General features: G+C 31.8%; 5 protein-coding genes across 7 annotated transcripts; 4 read left to right on the forward strand and 1 right to left on the reverse strand.

Annotated features, from left to right (window-relative positions):
• The first annotated feature begins 2,461 nt into the window (after positions 1–2,461).
• On the forward strand, positions 2,462–3,852 carry LOC110666853 (transcription factor MYB1-like). Its single transcript, XM_021827499.2, has 3 exons — positions 2,462–2,735; positions 2,839–2,968; positions 3,076–3,852. The coding sequence occupies exons 1-3, from the start codon at positions 2,525–2,527 to the stop codon at positions 3,737–3,739; spliced, it is 1,005 nt and encodes a 334-aa protein (XP_021683191.2). The 5' UTR covers positions 2,462–2,524; the 3' UTR covers positions 3,740–3,852.
• Positions 3,853–7,018: 3,166 nt separating this feature from the next.
• Positions 7,019–9,631, forward strand: LOC110666847 (ubiquitin-like protein ATG12). 3 transcript variants are annotated; one of them, XM_021827484.2, is made up of 6 exons: positions 7,019–7,176; positions 7,299–7,357; positions 7,955–7,981; positions 8,151–8,213; positions 9,064–9,162; positions 9,332–9,631. In XM_021827484.2, the coding sequence occupies exons 1-5, from the start codon at positions 7,137–7,139 to the stop codon at positions 9,121–9,123; spliced, it is 249 nt and encodes an 82-aa protein (XP_021683176.1). In that variant the 5' UTR covers positions 7,019–7,136; the 3' UTR covers positions 9,124–9,162; positions 9,332–9,631. The 3 variants fall into 3 exon arrangements, with proteins under 3 accessions (XP_021683176.1, XP_021683177.1, XP_021683175.1); XM_021827483.2 differs by having other exon boundaries at positions 7,021–7,176; positions 7,955–8,023; XM_021827485.2 differs by lacking the exons at positions 7,955–7,981; positions 8,151–8,213.
• Positions 9,632–11,620: 1,989 nt separating this feature from the next.
• On the reverse strand, positions 11,621–12,804 carry LOC110666855 (transcription factor WER). Its single transcript, XM_021827502.2, has 3 exons — positions 12,484–12,804; positions 12,239–12,368; positions 11,621–12,051 (listed from the first exon to the last, which is right to left on the reverse strand). Exons 1-3 carry the CDS (start codon positions 12,671–12,673, stop codon positions 11,718–11,720), a joined length of 654 nt encoding a protein of 217 aa, XP_021683194.2. The 5' UTR covers positions 12,674–12,804; the 3' UTR covers positions 11,621–11,717.
• Positions 12,805–17,189: 4,385 nt separating this feature from the next.
• Positions 17,190–20,739, forward strand: LOC110666874 (AP2-like ethylene-responsive transcription factor AIL1). Its single transcript, XM_021827514.2, has 9 exons — positions 17,190–17,579; positions 17,806–18,430; positions 18,531–18,613; positions 18,752–18,760; positions 18,926–19,014; positions 19,132–19,205; positions 19,327–19,377; positions 19,597–19,673; positions 19,932–20,739. The coding sequence occupies exons 1-9, from the start codon at positions 17,405–17,407 to the stop codon at positions 20,486–20,488; spliced, it is 1,740 nt and encodes a 579-aa protein (XP_021683206.1). The 5' UTR covers positions 17,190–17,404; the 3' UTR covers positions 20,489–20,739.
• A 4,014-nt stretch (positions 20,740–24,753) lies between these two features.
• Positions 24,754–26,453, forward strand: LOC110666846 (vegetative cell wall protein gp1-like). The gene has a single exon (XM_021827482.2). The coding sequence runs from the start codon at positions 25,451–25,453 to the stop codon at positions 26,048–26,050; it is 600 nt and encodes a 199-aa protein (XP_021683174.2). The 5' UTR covers positions 24,754–25,450; the 3' UTR covers positions 26,051–26,453.
• Positions 26,454–27,228: the final 775 nt, after the last annotated feature.

Below are 27,228 nucleotides of genomic sequence, written 5' to 3' on the forward strand. Positions count from 1 at the left end.
TTTATTATATTATTTAGTGATAAATAGGAGAGAAAAATAAAAGAAAATCGTAAAAAATAAATGGTGTAGACCAATAATATGATAAGTGTTGAAACTGACTGTTATTGAAAATGGTGGCCACTCTCTGCTGGTGTGATTTGTTGATTGAGCTTATTGCATGATGAGATTTTTCAAGGATACTGTGTTCTGCAAAGTGAAGGTGATCTGCAGAGGGAATGAGAGTGGGAAAGGGAGAGACAAGAGAGTTGATATTTTTTTTTATTGCATTGGAGGACATTTAAGTAATTTTAACTTTTAGTAATTGGAAAAAAAATAATTACAAGTAAAACAAGTAAAAGAAGAACTTTTACGTTATTAAAATTAAAATTTAAGGATTTTATAATAATATTGAGAGGTTAATATGAAATAACCCAAAATTTATAAACTGTAAGTGAAAGATTACTCTACATAGGTATTGAAAAATTAATTTAAATTTATAAGTATTAAAAATTTTAAATAATTATATATTTAATTAAAGTGTTTATTAATAAAAATTAAATATTGATTGAATTAATTTACAAATTTAGTGTATTTATAAGTATTAAAATAAAAAATTAAAATTTTTTAACTTATTTTTTTTTAACTTATAAAGATCAAAAAACATTATAAATGAATAATTTAATTTTAAAATTTATAAATTAATTTAATTAACTTATAAATTAAAATAAAAAAGCGACCCTTACTTTAAAAATGTTGAAATAGAGAAGATAACACGTAATTGTTGTTATTGTTTGTTTTTTTCCTGCTCAAATCAAGCTTTATGATTTCAGTAGAAATCAAAGCAAATTACTTTCACTTCAGCCAATTGCATAGCTTTCTTAGACATCTAAACTACGAAATTTGATGTGCAATGATGAATGATCGATTCTTTACGTGTTCAACCCAAAATTTTCTTTTCTGTATTTTTCTTCTCTAATTGCCTAACTTCTTTTCACTTCTTAAATTATAAATTATTATGCTTGTTTAAAAAACCCCTCCCTCAATGAATAAAAAAAAAAAAAAAAAAAACCCTTCTCTGCAATTAATGAAAATTAAAAAAAAAATTATAATATATATATATGAGCTTAGAAAAATTTAAACAATACACTTTTACAATGGTCATGTTTATTATTTGATAATAGAAAATTTAAGAATATTAAATAATGGCATGTGAAATTAAATATGGGACAACATGTTTTCTTAGTTAAATATGCTAAATAGATTATTTATTTTTAAATTAATGGTGATAATGACTTCACCTAAAATCATTTTCAAAGTGAATGTTCAGATGTTAATTTCACCAACAATAATTTTATTTTTTTTAATTTAAAATAAATAAATAAAATGGAGATATAAAAAAAAAAAAAAAAAAAAAACCTCAAACTTGCTCATGATATAAGGTTACAATTAGTAGAGCATAACTTAATGCAATGTAATCAATTATGTAATACAATTAAAATTGTGATATAATGTAATGTAATTGTCATTACATCCATCTATTTGATTGTAAAATAAAAATATAAGTAGTATAATATAATAATAATTTTTATTTTAATATTTAATTTATTTATAATTTTAATAATAAGTGATAACCATTGCAGTGATTGTTAGTCAAGTAATAGTGGTGATGGTGGTGGTGACGGCAGCGGTAGTTAGATGGTGGTAATGGTGACAAAATGAGGTAGTGGTGGTGATAGTGGCCAGATAATGATATATATAACAATAACTAAATAGTGATAACTATAGTCAAATGATGGTGATAGCGATGATAATGGATGGTGGTGTTGCAAAATAAAAGTAGTATTGGTAATAAAAGTGATGGCCGAGTAGCAATGATAATTATAGTATTGATAATAAATTAAAGAAATAAAATAAGTAATTATGATTATATTTATTTTGTATATAATTAATACATTATTTCAAATATAATTCATTATGTTACGTAATCGTCATTCAGTTCCGTCAATTTTTTTTTATCAAACAAATAACAATACGTAATGTAATCATAATTACATTACAACTTTAATCACGTTGTACTAAATATGGCCTAAGGAAATCAAGACAAATGAAATGGTTAGGTCAATCAGGATGGATTGATTTGGGTGAACAATTGACAAATAACTCTCTCATCTCTCCGGGCAAGAGAGAGAAGCAATGAGCCAATGAACATTTTGTGGGATTGCTTTCATCTTTTATAAAAAAATTTTCAACAAACCTTCAAAAGTATGCAAGAAAGTTAGCTTGAGGAGAATGCATTATAGAAAGGCAGGTGAATGCATTAGTGACCATTTTATTCAATTGATAGCTTCATAGTACTACAATGACATGTATGGAGCTGCAATCATCACTAATATTTATATACAAATATTATTCAACTTGTCTTTTTTAATTGTTGAAATATATATATATTTATCTATTTATTTATTTTACTAGAATTTGCCAAAAAATGGTCCCATGTTACATATGCTAATAAATCCTTTGTTAGTGGTCACTAATATAAATTTAAATGGAGTGTGTGAGAGGAAAGAAAAGAGATTCTGAAGTGAAAAGAGCGAGAGAGAGAGAAAGAGAGAGAAAGAGAGAGATGGGTAGGAGTCCATGTTGTGCAAAGGAAGGACTGAACAGAGGAGCATGGACAGCTATAGAAGACAAGATACTCACAGATTACATTAAAATCCATGGTGAAGGAAATTGGAGAAACCTACCCAAGAAAGCAGGTGAATATACATATAACAATATTATAGTATAATTGGATGGAAATTTGCATTGTTTTGTTTGCGTTCTTGTGAAGATAATTGTAATTGCTTGAACTTGTTACAGGTCTCAAGAGATGTGGCAAGAGTTGCAGGTTAAGATGGTTAAATTATCTGAGGCCTGGCATTAAGAGAGGAAACATAACACGTGATGAAGAAGACCTCATTATCAGGCTTCACAAGCTCCTTGGAAACAGGTATTTTTCTTTGTTAATTTGATTATAATCTCTTAATTAAAGTTGAAACAAGTAAATTTCATACTCTGTTGAAATTCATACTTTGTTGCTATATTTTGTGGCTGCAGATGGTCCCTGATAGCTGGGCGGCTGCCAGGACGAACAGACAATGAAATAAAGAACTACTGGAACACCATTATTGGCAAGAGATTGCAAAACCAGAAATTTCCTTGTTCAAGTCATAATAATTCGTTCAAGTTTAACCAACCTCAACACAGACCAATCCAAAAATCCATATCCATGTCAAATGCTAATGCAAAAAAGGTTTTCTGGACCAAAGCTTCAAAGTGCAGCAAAGTGGTCATACCCACTACTATTGGGCCACAGAATCTTGTCCATGACATTACGGTGGTGCCACCACCACCCTCAATGGAAAATGTCTCCGGCGAACACCACAGATATTCAGAGGAGGAAGAGAATAATAATAACAATAATAATAATTCTTCGTCTGATTTAATGTTGGATTTTGAGATGGATGAACAGCTTCTATCTGAGTTGCTCAATGCAGATTTCTCTCTGCTAAACAATTTTGATAATGGAGCTGCTAGTAACACCAACACTGTATGTGAGCATCCCCAGTTATCTCCAGATTCTCAAAAAACCCTCCTGGTTCTGGATGATGCGATGCAGGATGCTAGGTTTCCCTTCATGGATTCTTTGATTGAGTCTGGTGAATTCGATTGGCTTGAAGATTTAGGAAATAATGGAGCAGCAGAAGAAGAAGAGGTCTAAAGTTCCAAGGCAGCCACTATTTATGTATCTCTGAGATCTTGTTAATCAATAAGGTGGCGTTAGATTGTACTCTCTGAACAAAAGTAATGAAATAACATGCAATTAATGGTCTAGACATCCTTCTAATTATTGTTGTTTGATGTGATAAATACTCGTATGTGCTATCCAGGACCAGGATGGTTCTTTCTCTCATTATGTTTCTTGTCCCATTTCAATGATTTCAATATGAAACCTCAAAATTGAATGTTCATTCGAGAAACAAATTAATATTAAATTAACTAATGATTATGGACCTAATTCTTTCCAAATCTTCTAACTTGATTGCACTTTGAAATTATAAGATTCATATTGCAGAATTGGAAAATGAAAGTTGAAGCACAAGTGCTGTTTGATGGACACATAAAGAGTGAGGTTTGGCAGCTATTGCCTTGGCCTTCACAAGATTACTGGAAAGTGGGTATTATAGTCGATCTCACTAATATTCAATCAACTTGGTTTGAGTGTGTGAAAATTACCTAAGAAATTATTAGATGTTAAAAATGAATATTTTCACTGATAGTTGTTTCTCTCTTTTTTTCCTTTTGTATTTTTTTTTATATTTTTTTTATATTTTTCTCAATAATTTTTAAATTTATATTATTTTAAAATATATCTGCGACATCAATCCAAATAATTGAGTCCACATTCTATTTTCCATAAGCCTACCATCCTCGATAGACGACAGCCGTTCCACGGAGAGCATGGATTATCTTTTTATAAAGAATATTTAAATATTTTATTTTTATTATAATGCATAAATAAACAACAAAATTAACTATATTGATATTGTATTAGTAAGTAATCAGTTTAACGAAGAATTAATTAACTTTATAATTATAATATATAAACTCATTAATAAAAACTTAATTATTAATTAAGTCTCTCTCATGTCGGCATGATATCCATCTCTTTCATTTGAACAAGAATTTGCCATGAAAAGTCAATTAACTAATTTGGATTTTCTTCCACAGACTAAACGTCATAAGCTATGAAATTAATTTATTACAAATTGATTTTACAATAATCGAGATTATTAAAAAAATACAGAAAAAAAAAAAAAGATTTTCAAGAAGTTGATGCGTTAGTATACAATACCTCGTAATTATTAATAAAGAATTTTTTTTATTAATTTAATTTTCATCACAGTTTAAACTTAACATATTTAAGAAAATGGGTAATTTTATTTTTTTATTTTTAATTAATTACTTATAATTCATACTCATAATTTTATAAAATTTAAAAATAATTACATTATTACTTATAAAATTATATATTTCTAAAATTTATATACATTAATTGATTTGTATGATTTTTAAAATTCAGTTCATTATAAATATAAATATATATATTTTTTTATATCTTAAATTTTTAATAAATAAATTTAAATAAAAAAGTTTTATTTAAATTTTATTTGGTTCAAAATATTTGATACTTTCCAGGAAGTACACCTATCAAACTTTTTCCTGGGAAAGTATATTGACAAAACTAGTACATGATTGGCAAAGAATATAAGTTTGAATTTAAATAGTTGGTCTTAATTTCAACAGTTAGCTTAGCTGTAGTCTATAAGCTACTCATTGATCACCATCCTATTTTTAAGACCAACTGTAGGCTGTTCTACACAACAAGATCATATCATCTTACCTATTTGGGATTTTTCTTCAATCACTATTTAGGAGACTAATAAATAGTATTTCTTACCTATATAAAAATTCAATTACTTCTTATTTAAAGAATAATGAGATTCATGTGTGTATGTGAGAGATAGAGTATGTATTTTGAAAGTAATAAATAATTTCTTATATTTTGAAAGCTTAGTAATGATTTAATTTTTATTAGGACTAACAAATTATTACTTTTAATAATTAATTTAATAATTATTTTTATCGAACACTTTTACTTTAAATTATTATATAAATAATAAATAGTTAATAATTATTAAAATAGCTAACTGCTATTACAACAGTTAATATAACCGAATAAGGCCTTACAACATTGCCATAAGATGACAGTATCATTTAGGACCATGCTAAGAAAAAATCATAGCCAATCCATAAATTCGAAATAATTAATTATACTAAGACTCTATTTATTTCACAGAAAATAATTTGTATATGGAAAATATTTTTCATTAAAAAAATTAAAAAATATTTTTTATGAAAATATTTTCTTTTATTTGGTTGAAATGTTAAATTAATGATGTTTATTTATTTCATGTATATGCAAATATGTTCACATTTTAATAAAATTTTTATATTTAAAAAAAAATAAAAAATAACTTTTTCTTTAAAAAAATAAAATTTATTTTCTTTAAAATGACTTAATTTTTTTTATAGAAAAATATTTTTCGTTAATCAATTTTTCTCAATGCTCCCAAATATAAAAAAATATAAAAATTATTTTTTTAAAAATAAATAAAGCCTAAAGTTAATATTAATTTAGGTCAAAGCTCAAAAATTTGAATTTTGAATTTTTTTTTATACACGTGATTTAATTAAGGCTCAAATTTAAATAATTACGGTTCTGAAAACCACTACAAATATAATCTTTGGACAGGAATCCAAGGTATTATAATTTGAAGGACAAAATTAAAAGGATAGATGCTCAAATTTCATTATCAAACACAACACAAAGTCAGAAGAAATAGAGGCCAGGCCATGTAGGTTGTGTCACTTGCAGAAATCTTCGGCCCTGTTAGTGCGCGCGCTCTGCTTGTCTTCTTTCTTTTTTGTCTTTTTCTACATAAAAAATTTCAAATTGTCAATATTTATATTTTTAATTTTTAACACAATAAATTATGCATTCAATAATTCAATTATTATTATAATAATTTTATTTTTCTTTTCTTTTTCAGTACCCTTGATTTATATATATATAATAGTAAGATTTCAAAATTAAAATTAATTAAATTAAATATATATAAATTATTTAAATTGACATTTTAAATATTTATAAAAAGTAATCAAACTTAAGCTTAGAGTTAAAAAATTTTGAATTTGAATTTGAATTAAATTAATTGAATTAAAAAAATACATCAAATGTATATAAATTTATTTAAATTGGTATTTTTTAACATTTATAAAAAAAAATCAAATTTAAGATAAAATTAAAAAAAATGATGATTCTAAAAATTTTAATTCTATGGGATTTTATATATGTAGTATAATTTTCATTGAATGTTAATAAATTTTAATAATTTGTGGAGATTTGGGTAATTTGTGGGCTTGGGTTAATAGACTCATCTGAGCTCAACTAAACGATATTTATCTATTTCCTTTCTGGCCCAATTTACTTAGCATAAAGATGATCTCAGAAGTGGCAAAATCCCCCAAACGACATCGGAGTTTCCTAGGGATCAATGGCATCGGTGACTGAGTCGCCGAGTTCTGTTCGAAAAGGTGAGTTAAGCGATCATTTCACTGAAAATCCAATCATTATTTATGGTTCAATTGTGAATTTCAATCTGTTAATCTATTTAATTTGTGGGATTTTAAGATCTTGGGTTTTTGATTTGATGCAGTGATTGTTCAATTAAAAGCAACTGCCGATGCTCCTATACTCAAGCAGAATAAGTTCAAGGCATGTTCTTTCATCAATATTTACACAGATGTACATGTATTTATGTTTATGCAGTAAAATTCTGGGTGGGTTTTTATGCATGTGGGTTGGTCAAGTAAGCTTAATTTCGGATGCTCGTTTAAGTTTTAATCTAGAGGACCATAAATATCACCAATTGCTGTGATTTTTGTGAAGATATGACAATTTGATTCCTATTGCTGTTCTAATGTATGCTAATCTAGGGCATATCTGCAAACTAGTCTGCTTGAATTGTATTCAAACTTGTGAAATGTTCATAGCAAATTACATTTTTTTAATTGAACATAGCAAAGTACATTGTCGAACTGCAAACCAAGTTCATTATAAGATTTTTACCCTTCTTTAAGAACATAAGATTTTTTGATATATTGACCAACAATGCAATAGGATTTTGATTCTTTTGAGAAAAATTCCTTCTAGAAAGTGCCTTTAAAAATTTATTATAAATTAGCAATGATTGGAGTTCTTATTTTTTTTCCTTTTCTTCACTTCATGTATAACAGCTGGTTCAACTTCTCCTAGGACTGATTTTTTGTCAACTGACTTTCTTCCATTGGTGATTATTGTTTATCATGGTAGATACCTGGAACTGATAAATTTGCTAAGGTGATTGACTTTTTGAGGAGACAACTTCACAGAGAGACTGTGGTAGCTTATCTTTGATGCTTTTGTTCATCTGCTCTCTCTCTCTCCCCCAACCCCAATGGAAAATTTTGTACAATCCATGAGCTTCAGAATACTAATATTTTTTTTTTTTCCTTAATGGCTTTGTTAGTTTGTATATATCAACAGCGCATTCTCTCCAAACCCTGATGAATTGGTTATTGATCTATTTAATGTAAGTTGTTTTTAGTTATTTTGTTTCCTTGGATTTTATGTTTCCTCTTCGGTTGTGGGCCTTTGGCTATGTATGGATATCTGCTATACAGAAAAAACATTACTTAGTCAATATCAGATCATGTCTAGTCATAGAAAACCATCTAGACATTTGTTGGGTGAATCAAGGGATGGCACTAATCTATGGCATATAGTACAGAGATACCTTGTGTAATTTATTTGTGTATTTGTTCATGTCTTGGATTTGGGAAAATTATTTCTTAATATACTAACACTTTTAAGCATTAGACATTTTGGTAGTAAGACAGGGGAGGTGAAAATATGCAGTGGTTCACGTGAAATAGTTGTTAGTTTCCATTTATTATTCCTGACTGTCCATTAGCTAAGGTGTCAGTGAAAATTTTTCATATAAATGAAAGTAGATTCTGTCTCACATTGTCTGTGGTATCCCACTTTGGTGTCTTTTCCTATTATAGGTGTGTACTAATTTGTCTTCAACTAGCTGCCCTCCTCTCGTGATAAACACAGCTAAGTACTGTATCATTGCATGTTTTACACGTGCAACATGAATTTGTGAATATTACCATATGAGTTTCAAATATTGATCTATGACAATGAACTCAGTTGGTTTATTTGTTGGGGAGAAGAATTCTATTGAGTTTTTGTGAATTTTTCTCTTATTTTTTCATCAAATACCAGGAGTTTTAGATTTTTGTTGTTTGGTTGATTTTTTTGATAAAATTTTCTGTATTATGATGATTTCTCTGCTGAAATGCTTCCAACCTGGTTCAGTTTTGATATTTTATTATGTATTTCTCTATCTTATAGCCATTTATACTTTAATAATGCAGAATTTTGGCGTTGATGGTAAACTGCTGGTCAATTATGCTTGCTCCATGGCATGGGGCTAATTATCACTCAGGGATATGATTTACTGCACTGTTCATAACGTAAGAATTAAGAACCTTTTGTTATCACTTCGTAGATGGATTATTAGGATTCCTACTTTCTTTGTTGATTTGATGAGGGATAGGATGAATTTGTTGTAGTAAACTCCACCCTGTCTTTTCTTTCTTTCTCATTGCTAATTACAGATTTCATTGGGTGTTGGTTTTGTAGATTTGTTCATGCGAGAGTACATGATTTGTGGATAGACTGAAGATTACGATAACCCAGATGAAGATTGGAAATGGAAGATTCACATGTATTTTAGATCATCAATATTTCGCACTGTGGGTGCTCATTTCATTGCCTTTAATTCATTCAGCGTACTGGGATGGGGTACTTCAATCATTAAATTTTAATTCTACAGAATTTGAGTCCACAAGACTTGTACCCTTCTAAATTATCTAAAGTATAAATAATTGGCCTCCCAACTTTCTGAATGCAATTTGACGTAAAGATGATGTGTTGCTTTAACATGTACTGTTTAGCTTTGTCTTTCCTTTGTGGATTCGAGCTGTCCGTGCCTGCCAAGTAGCAAATGTTCTCAAGACTCGGCCGCAGTTGTGCTAGTACAACCTGAAGTTGAATCAGATCATTTTTGCCGCTGGTTGGATTCGAGTCAAAATGCAAAATAATAATAATAATAATAATCAGACCATGGCCAGGTCTATTTTAAATGTTTGAATGATGACTATATGGATGTTTGAGTGATGACTTTATGGACTTGCAAAGGTCGTATGTAAGACGAGGTTCTTTTTTCATATATTTTGAGCTCATGAATTCAAATTTAATGATGTTACTAAATTTCAACCCTGCTGGAGAAACTCGATGAGAGCTGCTGGATTCTTCTTCTGATCTAACCCATATGAAATTCTGCTTGAAAGATGAATTTTGTGGGCCTCCATGAGATAACCTGATAACTGACACCACTACTGTCTGTGCCACTTGGTTGGTGAGTACAATAATATCCGTCTGTCTACTTATATTGTGACAGTTGTAAACGTAATGACACCAAAACAAAAAGAATTACTTGATCAAATGAGGAGAGTTAAAGTTGATGTTCCTGGAATAGTGAATCCAGATGGTTAGTACGTGCTTTGGTATTACACTTGCAGAAACCAAATCTGACAGATTAGGCAAATTGGCATCAAGATTACAAGTTTTGGTGGCAAATATTGTTCAAGGGAATGCAGCTTGCACACTTTCTTAGGCAAATTGAAATTGGTTCTAAATATATGTAAAGTGAACTGTCATTCCTTATTATATAATCTGTCTGGCAGGACCACACTGGTCAGGAGTTGGCGTTGAGATCATGATTAGCTATTCTTGTTTATGTGAATTGACTTGCTCGTACATGATTTTGTCACCTTGCAGCTTCTGTTATAGTCTGAGCAACTACTGGAATTTGGATATGTATATGGTATTGTAGTTCCCACAGCAATCTAACAAGGAGAAGAATTAATCTACATGCATTGATAAAAACAAGTTTTCAAGTATAAAGATTATTCTATATTGCAATTTAATTAAGCAGATCAGATGATCAGGCTGAACTCCATTGAGATCAAGATGGTGTATGCAGACAAAGGGATTTGTCATAGTTCCTGCAACTTTCGGTGAAAAATGACCAAATACAAGACGTCTATGATGCAGCTGAGGTTCAATCATCAATCATGTGCTAATAAAACAAAGCAGGTTTCAATCGGCAGTTCTCAATTTGCCTCTAAATTATACTCTTGAAAACGGCTTAGATTCATTGATTCTTTACTATATATATGCCTAATGTCATCTTCTGATTGCCCAATTTCTCCTCGAAAGTCCAAGATTGAACAATAATATTCCTTCCTCTCCCAAGAATTCTTGGCTGCACCTTGAAAAGCATGGCAGAAAAGTTCTCAAAAATTCTTGATTCTTTCTTTAATTAAAACCTTAAGCTTATTCCTTCACAATATCAATACAATATTGGCCTTATATATTTCATAAGCATAACATGTGGGGAAAGTTTTAGCACATTTTCCTAGGAATAAAAGCCAATGTGGCATAGGAAAAAAATACTATGAGTAATACGCACCCCTTTTGTCTGGTCACATTAATATGATTTGTCAAGTGTCCACAATCATGGAGACATGTCCTTTTTTTCATGGTTTCCTATCTATCATTGCCATCTTCATTCCTCCCTTTCCATCATCAAAGAATCTGCACAACGTTCCAGCACTAAACTCCAAAAACCTGCAGCCTATAAATGCTTTCCAGTTCCCATTGCATAATTGCACTCTCCCCATTCCTTTAGTGTATTTTGGCTAACAATTGGCAGCTAACGGTTAATGTAAATGGAAAAGCTAAAGAAAACCCAGTTCAGAAAATGATTGTGAACCAATCAAAAGGCCTTGTCATACAATTATCAGCTCTGTAAAAGAAAACTTCACATAACACATATCAACTCTAAAGTAATGAATAGATTCCAAAGAGCATAGAACATGAAATTTCTCATTTCTCATACACCATGATTTTGTCTGCACTCTGCACCATGTTTTCATGGCGAGAAAACAAAAGTTTACACTTTTTATGACATACTAGTGAATCCCCCATCCATTTCAAGGAAATGGCTCATCCACTGTAAGTTCAAAGGATCTTCATTGGAGAAATCAAAAAAATCATCTACATTAAAACTGGCATCGGAGTCTACACCTCCTGTATTATTACTAGATGAGTTCTCTTCTTTCACCTCCACAATATCCACCTTCTCTGTTGTCATTTTCCCATCTCTGGATTCTTCTCTTGCTGAAGCTCCACTATGTTTCTCTTTTTGGTTTATTTTCTTGCTCAAATGAGAATTCCAGTAATTCTTGATTTCATTATCTGTTCTACCAGGTAATCTTCCAGCGATCAAGGACCATCTGTAACAAAATTTTAAAATGAATCAAGGACTGCAAATCTTTATTTTCAACTAAAACCGTGCAAGAATTATTAAAACTTGTATATTTAAATAATATTGAACCATTCAAGAATCCAACTAGATATAGAAAATATGTGCAAAGTAATAGAAAACTGTGAGCTTGTAATTATTGTCATGAGAGAGAGAACCTATTTCCTAGTAGTTTATGAAGCCTAAGAATCAAGTCCTCTTCTTGGTCTGATATATTGCCTCTCTTGATATTTGGTCTTAAGTAATTCAACCACCTCAGTCTGCAACTCTTACCACACCGATTAAGGCCTGCATAAATTAAAGGTCAAAGACCCATCAAGCTTCAGATCAAAATTTAAGATACTTCAATTCAGAAACTGCGTTTTTTTGCCTTATATATGTATATGTATATATACACAAATACCTGCTTTGGCTGCAATTATCTTCCATCTTTTTGCACCATGGATTGCAATAACCTCGGCTAATTTTCTATCTTCTTCTGGCGTCCATGCTCCCTTATTGACCTCTTTCTTGGTTGGAATATTTGTCATGGTTTCCATAGGCTTATCTTCTTCTTCTCTTTTCGCTGACCCATCATGTGCCCTAGGAGCCATCTTGTTTGCTTTTCGTATTGTCTCTATCTAGTGGGTTAGAGAGAGGGAGCGAGAGAGTTTCTTCTCTAGGGTGCTGAATAGAGTCACTGTGACATCTAACCTTCTTGGTGGGAGAGAATGAGAAGAAGGCTCAACTACCACCTATATATATATATATATATATATATATATATATATATATATGCGTGTGAGAAATACAAGAGCTATGGTCAAAACCCAGCAGATTTATATTGATCATCAATTCATCATTAAGTTATGAAAGTAGTATAAAAGTTTTAACTATATGACTAGCTACTACAAAGGCTGCTAAGCAAAAATGCTTTATTTTTTATGATATAATATTCCCGTGTGCGCGCTCACCTGCTTTCTGTAAATTAAGGAAAAGTCACAGGTCACATTCCTTTGGGTGATAAAACTAAATACAAAAAAGTCCAGAGATCAGACGGCTGTGATAAAGTTTTCAGATATCCGATGATTGTCATCTAGTGCCTGTGGACGTCCATTTTTAATAATTGAAAGAGCTGCCCTTTTCCATGCGCCATAAAGATATTAAATTGTAAGCATGCTTTTAATTAATGGGTTACTGAAAGTTTGATAACTGACAACTCAAATTGGTATATTGCCAATCAATAGAAAAGGGCACTTTACATGTACCCATCAGTAATCAGTCCAATAAATGATGATAATTTATTTAATTAATTGATGATATGATTGATTTAGCTAATTGGGTTTCTTAAATTTTGTAGCTTTAATCCATATAATCAAACACATCATTGGTTTAGCTTTTCGTTTAATCAATACAATGGGTTGTGGCAATCCATTTTTCACTTTTTAATAGACTCATTGAGATGAAAGCATCCAATCAATTTGATTGGTAAAAAGGAATATATATTTTTATAGTTTGCATAAAAAGAAGCACAAAATTGTGATTGATTACACAATTGATGTGTGTGTTTGTTTGTGCGCAATCAAGTACATCAATTATTTATTGTGTAATTTTGCTCATCTTATCAAGCTTTGTCCTCAACTCAAACCATTGGTCTACTTGCCACACGGGTTGCACAGTATTACTACTGTATACGCAAATTTCTTCTCAATTTTCATCTTCTTCCTGTAAATTTTTTTTATTAACTTAACTTAATTCAATAATTAAAAATATATTATGTGAAATTGTGAAAAACCAAAGTGTATGATTAATTGAAAAGAGCATGTGTTCTTTAGGCTAAATCTGACATGTAAAAAGGGTTAATAAAGGTTTTAATGAAGGATTAGATAGAAATATAACCAATGAAAATTAATATACTGACAAATTATTACTCAGATTTCAGAGGTTTATATAAGCATCTGTTCAAGGGAATGAAGTTATAATTTGGAATTGCATGGCATGGCATGGCATGCAGGATCGATCTTCTGAAATTTATTAATAAATAATGTTTTTGTTTTAATAGTAAGACTGAGAATGGAAATTTGAACGTAACATTATCAGGTGAGTATGTATACCTTTCCCTCTTGATCAAACGGTTTGATTTGCTCACCGACATTCTCTATCAGAACCAGCGGTCTGATTTACAAAGATGAGCAATTCGTGACGTATTAAGTGACACTGAATGAGAGAAAGATCACATGGACATTCTGAAACTTCAATTTAAAAAAAAAAAAGAAATAAATAATTACAAGAATAATAATAATAATAATAAAATTGGCTAATTAAGTAATTAAAGGGTAAAAAAGGACAAAAATGTTTAGAAAGACGAGCCTGGATAAGGACAAGGAGCATGCATAAGCCTATGATTATATAAATTATATATGCATATGGGGATTAAGCGGTGGGGACATGGTCAAGATTTTTGACTAATTTACCCAACTGATTGAGACCATTAGGATTTGCCCAAGATTTTGTCACCTTCACAAATAAGCTCTGTGCGTACATCACTTCATGACTCAGTTTTTAAACTTTTAACACTCTATTTATGAAAAATTAGAATCAGATTTTTCATAATATTTTAAATTATAATTTTAAATTTTATAATTTCAAAAATCATATATATATATATATATATATATATAGCCGTTGGTCATGTCAATGCAAGTGACATCATAATCTGTGGCTGGCCAAGCACGGATAAAAAATTAAAAAAAATGAAGATTTGATGGAGGCAATTAGAGTCACGAGCCTCTTTTCTTATTTAAAATGTTAGTACACCTTAACGCTGCTGCCATTCCATCCATTAGACATTAATTTTCATAATTTCAGAACTCGAGGAATATATTGTACATTTTTGTTTATATAGAAGATGATTTTAATATTATTAAATTAAAATTTATTAATTTCTTTAAAATTTAGAGTATATATATATATTTTTTTCTTTTTTATCTAACATCAAAATTCAGATTGTCAAAACAGTAATTCATATTTGATACTAAAAAATTTAAGCTATGAGCAAATTTATTAATATGAAAATTTAGTAATTTATGTCAATTTTCATATTATAGTTTTAATTTTCAATTCAAATGTGTTGTTAACTTTGAGATTATATTTATATTAATAAGACATATTTATAAATATTGGCAATACCTTAAAAAAATAAAAATAAAAAAATATTGCAATATATTTATGATAATTTATTGCACTATGTAATAATAACCTCATTTATTTATAAATATTTTTATTTTATATATACATATATTTTTTTAAAAGTAATATATATATATATATATATATTCTTTTTTTTAATTGACCCTCCCAACTAAAATTTCTGCTGGTTGGAACATGGAAGGGACCAAGCTAGCTAGCTAGCATAGGAGGGTAGGCACCTATCCACTTTAATTTTGTTTTGAAGTCCTAACTTTGCCTATTAATCATTCTTTTTAAAATATTACATCAAGAACAAGTTGTAGCCCACAAATGAAATTAGTCATGGGTCCTAATAATTAACTAATTAATATTTTTCATTATTTCAAAAGAAATTAGTGTCTAAAACAAGTTGATTTCAGGATCATCATTCAGAACCACTCTTTAAAAATAGAGTTCAAATCTTATTTATATTATAAGATTTATTATATATAATCATGTATAGATTTATAAGGTCTAAGTTTAAATATAGAATAAAATTAAATAATTTTTTTAAAAAAGTAAGCTAATGCTACATACATAGAAAAATCAACTAATGAAACCTAATAACTTTAACATTATATCTTTTCACAGTCTTAGCTTGCATTTCTCTTTTATATATAATAAGATATGCTATGAGATTCCCCTTCCTTTTCTATCCATAGATTATTAGATATATCCCACCAACCTCGTAGTGGAAAACATAATAGAATTCAAATACATTCCAATTGAAAATCATTGCCATTCCTTTCTTGAATTGGCTTAGGTGAATTCAACAACCAATTTAAGATTATTTGTGATGTTCAAATGGACATGAAGCTATAATTAAGATAGAAATAGTGAAAATTTACAACCCAATTAACTAAAAATCAATTTCTTCTGTTTAGGTTAGGCCTAGTTTTGGGACAATTTTAGTGGCAAATCGACTCAGAATTAGCAATTTAGTTCACTGAGGGCGTGAACTTAAATTGGCTCCTAAGATCCTTTCACAGTTTTTATTTCAATTTCGATTCAGATTTCAATTTTGATTAAATCCATTTTGGTATGGTTTTAATTAAATCTAAATGTTTTTTCTTTTAAAATCTTTTTAATTTTGAAATAAAAAAAATGATTTTAGCTTTGATTTGAATTCGATTCCTGTTTGGTTTTGATTCGATTTAGCTATGATGACCCAAGTCAATTACGAATTTGAATGGTTTCAATTCAATTTAAACCACCCTTTAACATTTTTTCTCATGTTAATAACATGAAATGCTGTGTGCTTCCTTCATCTTACCAAAGATTCATTGATTACCAAGTACATGTAGAGGCCCAAAAGAGGGAGACAGATATGTGAGAAAGGACTAGCAATAGTGGAAGTTTATTTGGACCAAACAAAGCCCAACTCACTGGCCCATTGGTCCAGTAATTTTACACTGCCATAGTTGATAGAGTATCATTACACTCTATTACATTTTGGTAAATTTGCCTCTCTTCTCAAATCTCAAGAGGAGATTTCAAAGCTTACCCTCCTTAAATTACCAGAATAACCCTATAAATGGATAAGTATCCACTGTTAAACACAGGTAGTCCCTTCTTTTTTTTTTTTTTTGGCATCTCTGCATGCCTCAAGTGTGATATTGGACAAGTTGAGTGACCATGTCATAATTTTGAGCCGAAATTTGGTGCGTTAGGTTGCATAGTAGAGTGAAATTAGTTGGAAGATCTAGACCTTCAAACTGGACAGGGAGATTCACAGTGTAGGCATCCAGTGGTCTAATCAAAGAAAATTAGAATCCATTTTCCATCAATGAGAAGGGTTTTATCAAAATTTGGACACACTCGGATTTTGGTTATTGTGTAATATATCTATATATATATATAAGTGTGTGTGAGTGATGGATAGACTGACTCATGGACACCTCTGCTAAAGGAGAAGGACTGAGAGGATGAAAGAAACGGCACAGAACCCAAAGCTGCGTTGGGAGAGAGAGAGGGAGAGAGAGAGAGAGAGCCAAAAATTTTGAAGTTTGAGCTATAAAACCAAAACCCAATTCAGTGAAAGAGGAAATTAACCAGAAGAGATACATATATTAAGAACTCATAACACAGTTTCTGGGATAGAGGGAGGGGATAATAATATGAGTAAATGGTTGGGGTTTTCTCTGTCTCCACACCTGAGAATCGATGAAGGGTTTGGTAGAGATGAACAAGGAGGTTTCTCTTCTCATCATGATGTCTCTGTTATGCCTTTGCGCTCTGATGGATCTCTTTGTTTTGTTGATCCCTTTAGACGCTCCTCCAATGCTTCTCAAGGTACTGCTATTTCGTCTGCATGCACCCCTTCTTCCCTTATCTAGTTTTGATTTTCAAGGAACCTAGGGTTTTGTTCTTAAAGTTTTGACCATCAAGTGTAAGCTCGTAGCCAGCCATAGCTCAATTTTTTCTTGCTTCTCTTTGGGCTTATGCATGTTCTTTCGTTGGATACGGAACTGAATCTCCATGATCTTCTAACTGTTTTCTTTAAATGATGATTTTGTAGACTGGAGATATGAAAACTCCATGGATGGGACTAGTGCAAGTGAGGAGGGTCCAAAGCTTGAGGATTTCTTAGGTTGTTACTCAAACTCTCCTTCTGATGAGACCAAAGTTTACTGCCAGGATGATCAAACCCAAAACCACAGTAATAGAATCAATGTTAATGTAGCACCAAGCTTCAACACCGGTGGAGATATAGACACTAGAGACAATCTCACAAATCCACCTAATTTAATCCAATCTTATCATCATTACAATGAGAACCCACAAACCCTAATCCCTAGTGACAACCTCCAACACTTCGATCCAAACCCAAGTCATAGCCATAACAATAGCATGTATCGTTTACCGTTCGAGAATGGTAGTTCAGTTTCTGGGTTCAAATCTTGGCTAAGGCAGGCACCATATTGTAGCGATAAATCTTCAAGTGAAGCAAGCAATTGCAATTTTCAGCCATTATCGCTCACAATGAGTCCGAGTTCTCAGAATGCACTGGCTGCAGTTTCTCCAATGCAAGTGTTTGATAATCGTAAAAGGCCTGTTGGAAAATCTCTTGCAAGAGAGTCAATTCCTCGTAAATCTATTGACACGTTCGGACAAAGAACATCTCAATATAGAGGCGTCACGAGGTACTAATTTATATACTTCTGTCTCGGCTGAAATTATGGACAAGTTTGCTTAAATTCTCTATGTATATAAAACTTACAAGGGAGCGTTTGATGCTGTTAGGCATAGATGGACTGGGAGATATGAGGCCCATTTGTGGGACAATAGCTGCAGAAAAGAAGGACAAACAAGAAAAGGAAGGCAAGGTAGGAGAGACAAGCTCTAATCTTTTTGCTTTCTCTCTATTTTATTTTATGTTTTTCCTTTACCAAAAGAATATGCTAACGGTTGTGTTTTCATGCACTTTTTGGGTCTTCGCCTTTCGCTTTGTCAACCTTGTGCAGTTTACCTTGGTAGGTGAAACTCCTAAGTCCAGTTTCTTGTTTTATCTTCGGCTGTTTCTCTTTTCTTTTTTTTTTTTTTTTCTTGATTTTGCATTTGTTTATTTCCGATAGCAAACATTGTGTAGTGTGCATGTTCTTTCTCCTTCATTCTTTTTGTTAAATGGTTCCATTCAGGTGGCTATGATAAAGAAGAAAAAGCAGCAAGAGCTTATGATTTAGCTGCCTTGAAGTATTGGGGACCAACAACCCATATAAATTTCCCTGTAAGTTCGTTCGTTGGGTGATCTTATGTTTAGCCTATGCAAATATTAACCCCTTTGTATTAGTTTCTTGAATATGATAATGTCCAACTTACCTTGTTCATTCATTAATGCTTATAGTTAAGCACCTACGAGAAAGAACTTGAAGAGATGAAGCACTTAACCAGGCAAGAATTTGTAGCCAATTTGAGAAGGTTCAAGTTCTTTTCCTCTCTCTGCAAGCTGTTTTGTAATCTTCCTCAAAATAATTGATTTAAATAGAAAAGGAAATCATGAAGTAAAGAAAGATTGATTGCTTTCTTCAAATTTTGGCAGGAAAAGTAGTGGGTTTTCGAGAGGAGCTTCTGCGTATAGGGGAGTGACAAGGTGATGGCAGAAAGAGACCTCAATGATAAAGTTTACCATTATTTATTGTTTTTGCAGGCTTTTCAGTTATCATAGGCAATAATAGGCAAACATTATTATGCATGTGGTTACGGTACCATTACAAGTGTATCTGCTTTACTCTGCTATTAAAGATCATCCATCGCCATATCTTTCCTTCTTCCCTTTTATTTGCTAAGTTGTTTTCCTTTATCCTGCCAGGCACCATCAACATGGAAGATGGCAAGCTAGAATAGGAAGGGTTGCTGGAAACAAGGACTTGTACCTCGGAACATTTAGTAATCCTCTCCTCGTTTATTTTTTCTCTTCCACAATTATTTTGCATGCATAATACATATATTGCATAACATATCCTATATTTTGCATAATTAGTTGAGAGCCATTGATGGAGATATATTAGCAAAGTCGATCAACCCAAATCATGTTAATTATTAGATAACATGTAAAATTAAATTCAGAAACCAATTTGTATATGCTGACTTGAATCCAATCTCTTAAGTGTACAATTAACCGCTTCTTACTTTATACAAATACAGGCACACAAGAAGAAGCTGCTGAGGCCTATGATATTGCAGCTATTAAATTTAGGGGTACAAGCGCTGTTACCAACTTTGATATAAGTAGATATGATGTGAAGAGAATTTGCTCGAGTTCTACACTCATTGCTGGTGACCTTGCCAAACGATCGCCGAAAGACTTGGCTCCAGTGGCTCTTGAGGACGACAATTCTTGTGCTTCATCAACATCTCCTCAACGCCTTCTTGCCGTGACGAGCGGTGAAGCCACTGATGAATTGGCTGATATGGTGTGGAATAAAAATGCAGATGAAAATCAACAGCAAAAGAGGGCTAACAATGTGAACAATGACGTAACAGCATTGTTGGCTTCAAGTAGGAGGAACTCCTCTAATCCAGTGAGTCCAAAATGTTCAGTCGGTTTAGGCAGTGAGTTCGGCACCGGTGGTGGAGATTACACTCAAGCTTACTCATTGCAAGGTGCAAAGTATGAAGATGGCAATAATGCAAGTAATGACAGGATTGGAAGTTTGGGATTGGTTCATCAAGTCCCTATGTTTGCATTGTGGAATGAGTAGAGGGATGAGTATTTCACAGATGATTTGAGTTTTAGATTTGAGAATTCAAGTTAAAAACTGTAGGGAAAAAGAAAATTGGTAGATATAGGAGGGTAGCAAATGTCACAGGGAATTTGAATTTGAGGATTTATCGCCATTTGAAATACATAGTAACTAGAAGATTATGAGGTTAATGTTGTTTGTGGAAGAAGGATTGCATGAAAATGCAAGATGAAATGAATTCAAAACTTTCGCAGTTTGAGCGATGTTTACTTCCATTTCCAACATTAATGGGTCACGTCATAAAACCCTTGTTACCTTGAAGAACAATTAAGTTCGAGCTCAAATGAAATTGGTGGGGTAAAGAAATTAAATTCTGGACCTGGATTCAATGATAAAGCACCCATCACAGCTTCAATAATTCAACTAGATGGTCGAAAATTTAACCAAACAAAACATAAACGATGGACTTGGTAGAGATTATTTTCATCCCATGCATGGATTTCCTCAGGGAAAATTTTCACAGCCTTATCCATCGATCGATATATACCGTAAAAAAAAATATGTGGACACCATTGCACGATTGCTAGCCTAAACAGGGACGGAGCTTCATTGATTGGCTGATGGGTAGAATATATGTGGTATGCTGCTGGTAATACACTAGCATGCACGCCATGAGAAAGTCAAAGAACTTAAGTAATCCCTTTGACTCTACTGCAGAGCATGAGCACCGGGAAAAAAAACAGTGCTCCCCCTCCCCCCCGATAGAGAGAGAGAGAGAGAGAATCCAAGGGGCAGCCTTATGTGAAGGGCTGTCTTAAATTGCGTGCCCTTATTAGCTTTATGTGGCAGTCATACTGGGGCTTTTATTCAGTGCCAGTCCAACTCCTCTTGACGGCGCGTAGTTTCACTCGCCTCATTGAATTCCTAGCCTTCTCTATATATAGTTTGTTAAATAAAAATTAGAAAATCCACTGTAAAAAAATAGATTTGTAGGTTTTATTTTAATATTTGTTTAATGAAAATTCATGAATTAAATGCTTACCGTTAATTATTTAATGGTTATCTTAAAAAAATCCAATACTAGCCGCAATATCTTAACAAGGATCAAGTGGTAGGCTATATTTGAAAATTGGTTAAAAGAAAAATATGAATGGATAAAAATAAATATAAAAAAATTTAAAAAATTGTAAAATTAAGACTATATTTATATATAAAAAGTATTTTTTATAAAAAATATTTTTTTATAAAATATTTTATATTATTTAATTATAATATTAAATTAATAATATATATTTATATCATTTATGTATAATTATTTTTATATTTTAATAAAATTATTAAAATTAAAATAATAAAAAGTGACTTAATTTTTATTAATAAAAAATATTTTTCATTAATTATTTTTTTAAATATCTCAAATGCAAGAAAAATATAAAAATATATTTTAAAAAAATAATTTTTATAAAATAAACGAGACTTAAATAAAAAAAAATTAAAAATACACATATATATGCATGACATCACATGTGCAGTGCAGCACAAATAAGAAGAAGACAAAATAAGTAATACCCACAGCTAGAAAAAGGGTCAATAGGATAGAACAGAGTAGAACAGAATCCCAAACCATGCAACAAACCTCAAACCCTAAACTCCTCACTATCTATCAGCCTAAACCTAAGCCGCTAGAATTCTTTCCCTAACTCTACAAATCTGTACGTATAACGCAAGATCCTATCTTGCAGTGTGGCCTGGCCCTTGCTAGATTTATGTGGATCCCTTCTCCTCTGCCCCGAATCCATCTCTAAATTTTCTCACTGCCAACTCCATCACGCTCCTTACATATTCCCTCAGGCTCAGGCTCAGGCTCAGACTTAGCATCAGCAGTCACCACCAAGGATTTTTACTTATTTCGAAAATAATTAATATTGCTGATATGTAATTCTCCCATGACTCACAGTCTCTCTTTTTCAAGGATCTGGTTTTAATTAATAGTTCCAAAAGAAACAATTCATTTGATCCTTGCTCGCTCATGTATGTTGCAGCAACTTGAAAATCTTCGATGGAACACTAGATTCTCACTGCTGCAGTATACTGTTATTAGTTTAATATATTAGTGAATGAGTTGTGTAAATTAAAGTAGAAATAAAGCAACTCCCATAATGAGTTTTAAAACAAAGTATCCTTGGAGTGGGCATCTGCACCTTGGGTGCTCTTAACTCACCCTCTGAATTTTAACCTCTTAAAGAAAGAAAGCAACAATTTCCAAGGCCATATATATTTATATATATATATCATCTAAAGGTGTAAGGCTTCATGATGTAGAAGGGCTCCATGGCCCATCCCTCCATTTATTCTCTTTTTCTGTCTCTGCAATTCCAGCATCTATCCTTCTCCCTCTATCAGAACAATAATTGCAAATGGATTGAAAAAAATAATAATAAAAAACCCTTTATGAACAATTTCAAAATAAAGCTGTTTTTTCAAAAAAAAAAAATAATCGATTGTATTTTCAATAATATTATGATCTTTCTTCTTACCATAAAGGAAATATGCGACATAAACATCCCTATCATGGTCTTTAACACTATGTTTGAATAAATTCTAGGAGAGAAAAGAAAATAAAAGAGGAAAAATATTTTTTATTTTTTATTTTCTCTTCTTGTATTTAGATGAGTGGAAAATAAAAGAGAAAAAATAAAAGAGTTGACACTAAAATTTAATTTTTTTTCTTTGATTTCTTACTTTTTCTCTAATTTAGAGAGAAAATAATTAAAAAAAATAAAATTTATTTTCCTTCTCTCCTTTATTTTCCCTCTCTTATTCAAACAATGAAAAAGTCTTTTCAAAGTTATTTTCTCCTACTTATTTTCCTTCTTCTCTCTTTTCCACCTATCAAATATAGTGTAAATTACTGGAAAGAAAATAAGTAAATTAATTGGAGTAGAGAAGTTTTTCTAATAAATTTTGGGTTGGCGATAGAGGTAAGGAGGGTTGTCTAGTGATGATGGGACAAAAGCGAGGAGGGTTGGCCTGTAGCTCATTAGATCCTTTACATTTTAGGTTCTGCGGCTAAAAGACAGTTGTTTTGCTGACAAACATTTTGGGGACTGTTAAAAGAGTACAAGGGTGCTGAGGCTGAGGGATCAAGCCAAACATGCTTCTTGTTCGAGCTCCACTGCTACTGTTCCCATAAGGAGGCTGGCAATGACATGCAGCTGGCTTGCCGCCTAATTTTCTCTTACCCATGTGATCTTTGCTTGGACTTTCTCTAGCTATACCTTTCCCTTCTCTATCCCATGGATTTTTACTAAGGGTCAAACAACTTTACCAGTTTGTCATAGACTCATAGCTGCAAGAGTTCTCTTTTAACTAATGGAAAAAACAAAAGAAAAGTTTAATGAGTTTGAAATCCATTTTTATGCATCGATTCCTTCCTTTTTGAAAACAATATAGGTGTATGCAAAAGGCATGCTTATTTTAAATATTTAATATGGTGAATAGCAGATAATTATCGAATATATTTATATATTTAATAAAATTATATATAATTGTTATTATTATATATAAATAGATTAATAAAAATATATATTATATTATTTATTTTATTATTGTACTAAATATGTAATTAATCATTTATTACGTAATATATATATATAAGAATTAAAAATATAATTAATATTTTTGAAAAATTTAATTATTTTTATACATATAGTTTTATCATATAAGGATGAACAGTATAATTAATTTAATTAGTAAATATAATACTTTTATATTTATCTACTATTTGTTACAAGTATAAATAATTTATTGATATAAAAATTAATTTGAAGACATAAAATATTTTATAATTAATAAATTTAAAAAAAATAATATAATTTAAATAAATTAAATTAACTATCAACTAATAAGAAAAAATTGATTTAAATTTAAATTTTATTAAATGAAATCAATTTGACTCTTTAATTTTTTTTATAAAATCAATTTAAATTGAATCAAAAATCAAACAATCTAATTTGAATTTGTCCCATTCACTGCCAGTTTCCAAAGCCCTTATTAACTTCTTCAGTCCTATCTCCCACCAAATCCCAATTGATTTTGTGGGCTAACCCTAAAATCGTTGTGTGACTAACGCATTTTGATGGGCCCAAAATGCTCTCCTTTCACTATCAATCCACACCCATAAGTCCAATCCCATGATACCCAACATTTGGGCCCACATGATCTTACAGGGTGTGTCTCTTTTTGCCAGGTCACACCTTACAAAAATTTTCTCCTCCTCCTTTCTTTTTCTCTATCTTCGCAGTTAATAGCTAACAGCTCCCTTGTAGATTCTCTTTCTAGGCAATAAATCACCCAAAATTAGCGTCTACCACTACCAACCATTGAACCCTGACTCTCTCTTCTCTTTCTTTCATTTTCTTTCTCTGTTTGTGTTTCTCTTCTGCATTTCTCAGAAACAGGGATGAAACATACAACTTTAGTCTCAGACGACATTTTCTCTCGTTGATGGCTCTGTCCCAGTTTCTTTTTTGACCCGTTCTTTCCCTGGTCTATTTTGATGCAAAATTGATAATGGGAATCGAGGATTCTTTGCATCTCTGAATGAAAAATCAAGATTCCTCAGATTTTGTGTCCCATCTTAATCATTTTGGGGACCTACCCATTTCATTCATTTCCTCGATTGCCCACAAGGAAAAGAAAATTTGCTCCTTATGCCAAATGCCCAAAACCTAGAGTGCTGGTACCAAATCCAGAAAACGAGGATTTGGAAGAACCCACTAGACCCATTTCCTTGATTTTTGTCTACAGCGAGGGATTCTTGCGATCAAACCCTAGTTCTCTGTTTTCTAATCTTGAGAACCCAAATTCTTGAATTTAAAGCAGAGTGAAAGGAATTCAAGAATTTGGGTTCGTACCCACATGCAAGAACCTCTTGAATCATCTTATCAAACCGCTATTTTCTTTTGAATTTCTTATTTCATGGAAACGCAGTTCTCTACCCTGATCTTTGTGATTTTAGGGCTTGTATGCAATTTCTGTGCTTTTTTTGTTGATTCACAATCACAAAATGTCCTGGCATCATCCGCATTTGTAAGCCCATCGCCTCCTCCTCCTCCTCCTCCTCCGCCGCCGCCACCGCCACCACCGTCTCCTCCACCGCCATCTCCACCACCGCCATCTCCAACTCCACCTTCACCATCAACATCTCCACCCTCCCCTCCGCCACCATCCATATCACCTCCCGCACCGCAATCACCATCACCTTCAGCACCAAAATCACCACCACCTCCACGCATATCACCATCTCCACCACGTTCTAAAAACAGTCCTCAGCCGCCACCGCCACCGCCACCGCCACCAAGGAATAAGTTACGCGAAACCTCCTCAAACGGGAACATGGCAGGGCATCAATCACTTTCAACAATGCAAAGTAATCACGAAATGAACACAGGGCAGAAGATTGGGTTGTTGTTTGTGGGTATTGCAGCGATTTTGCAGATTGGTGTTGTTGGGTTCTTGGTGTTCAAGAGAAGGCAGCTTTTGAGGATCCAAGATAGATATGAAACTTGCTCTTCCTGAATTTTCAGCATTTTCAAGTTCATATAATTGATGCTTTAGGGGAGCTTTTATTGAAATTGAAGATTCTTTGTTCAAATTCTTTGGTGGGTGGTGGGAGAATGCAAAAGATTGATTTATTGATGCAAATGGCAGATCATTGGGTAGCAAATTTGGGGGTTGATTCCTCTGTTCAGGTCCTTGAGGTCTTTCTGTAAAGTGGTATTTGCTGATTGGCATTTTCTTAATCTTGTTATTGAATTTCATTTTCTAATATAGTTCTATCCAAACGGCTTACAATCCAGAGAAGAGTCGAGCCATTTCTTTGTCATTTCACAGTTTTTTTGCTAACATACTTGTAAACAATGTCTGGAGTCATGGAAATTGGAAAAGATTGCAATGACAATTTTCAGTTCACATTCTTTTATATGCATCCAATGGGTTGAGTTCATTCTATTTCTGTGCTATGGATTTAATTTTAATTTCATTGAATGTTGTGAAGTTTGCCAATCCATTTGAATTTGCCTGCGTGTGCAGTTCTTTGATCAGGTTTTATATTGGGTTAGGCAACAGATAAGAAGCACCAATTCAAGCCAATATATTGGGTTAAGCAATAGATTAAAAGCTCCAACAATGTGAGTGGGTTGAAATAGAACCTAGAAGGTAAATTGATTGATGGAAGTTCGTGCACAGTTGGAAATGGACAATCTACAAGTCTCAATCTGAAATTAATGGTGCTTGAAAGTCTGTTTTCCTGTAATGGAAAAATGAGGTGTCATCTCCACTATAGCAACCCTTTTTCCTTCATGATGAGATTGTTACTCTTAACGTTTGCATGCAATTCTTTTGAGCCTGTTTTAGTGCAAGAAGAATGTCTGCTTTTCGTCGTAATCATTTAATGCAAGACCTTTAGATATTCGTTTAATTGCTTAATTGTGTTATTTGGACCTGTGTTTTTGCTGCAGCTTACTTGTTCTATAGCTTGAATCTATCAGAACTTCCCCATCTTAGTTGATTTAGTTTAGCCAATTTTTATTGGATTGTTTTGCTGGCTGACTGATGTTTTACACTATGTTTGGGAAGCTTGTTAGAGAGAAAAGAAAATAAAAAGAGGAAAAATAAGAAAGGAAAATAAAAATAATTTTAAAGTTATTTTTCTTGGAAATAAAGAGATAAAGTTGTTTTTTAAATAATAAAATATC

This window comes from Hevea brasiliensis, chromosome 6, assembly GCF_030052815.1.
Source record: "Hevea brasiliensis isolate MT/VB/25A 57/8 chromosome 6, ASM3005281v1, whole genome shotgun sequence".
NCBI classification, from domain to species: domain Eukaryota; kingdom Viridiplantae; phylum Streptophyta; class Magnoliopsida; order Malpighiales; family Euphorbiaceae; genus Hevea; species Hevea brasiliensis.

Coding starts and splice junctions, on each gene's coding strand:
- LOC110666847 (XM_021827483.2), top strand. CDS start 7,137: ATGGCATCGGTGACTGAGTCGCCGAGTTCTGTTCGAAAAG. Junction 7,177..7,298: donor GCCGAGTTCTGTTCGAAAAG/GTGAGTTAAGCG, acceptor GATTTGATGCAG/TGATTGTTCAATTAAAAGCA. Junction 8,214..9,063: donor TGGTTATTGATCTATTTAAT/GTAAGTTGTTTT, acceptor TTAATAATGCAG/AATTTTGGCGTTGATGGTAA.
- LOC110666846 (XM_021827482.2), top strand. CDS start 25,451: ATGGAAACGCAGTTCTCTACCCTGATCTTTGTGATTTTAGGGCTTGTA.
- LOC110666874 (XM_021827514.2), top strand. CDS start 17,405: ATGAGTAAATGGTTGGGGTTTTCTCTGTCTCCACACCTGAGAATCGAT. Junction 19,206..19,326: donor TTTGTAGCCAATTTGAGAAG/GTTCAAGTTCTT, acceptor AAATTTTGGCAG/GAAAAGTAGTGGGTTTTCGA. Junction 19,674..19,931: donor CTTGTACCTCGGAACATTTA/GTAATCCTCTCC, acceptor ATACAAATACAG/GCACACAAGAAGAAGCTGCT.
- LOC110666853 (XM_021827499.2), top strand. CDS start 2,525: ATGGAGTGTGTGAGAGGAAAGAAAAGAGATTCTGAAGTGAAAAGAGCG. Junction 2,736..2,838: donor AAACCTACCCAAGAAAGCAG/GTGAATATACAT, acceptor AACTTGTTACAG/GTCTCAAGAGATGTGGCAAG. Junction 2,969..3,075: donor CACAAGCTCCTTGGAAACAG/GTATTTTTCTTT, acceptor TTGTGGCTGCAG/ATGGTCCCTGATAGCTGGGC.
- LOC110666855 (XM_021827502.2), bottom strand. CDS start 12,673: ATGGCTCCTAGGGCACATGATGGGTCAGCGAAAAGAGAAGAAGAAGAT. Junction 12,369..12,483: donor GATAATTGCAGCCAAAGCAG/GTATTTGTGTAT, acceptor TAATTTATGCAG/GCCTTAATCGGTGTGGTAAG. Junction 12,052..12,238: donor CATAAACTACTAGGAAATAG/GTTCTCTCTCTC, acceptor ATTTTGTTACAG/ATGGTCCTTGATCGCTGGAA.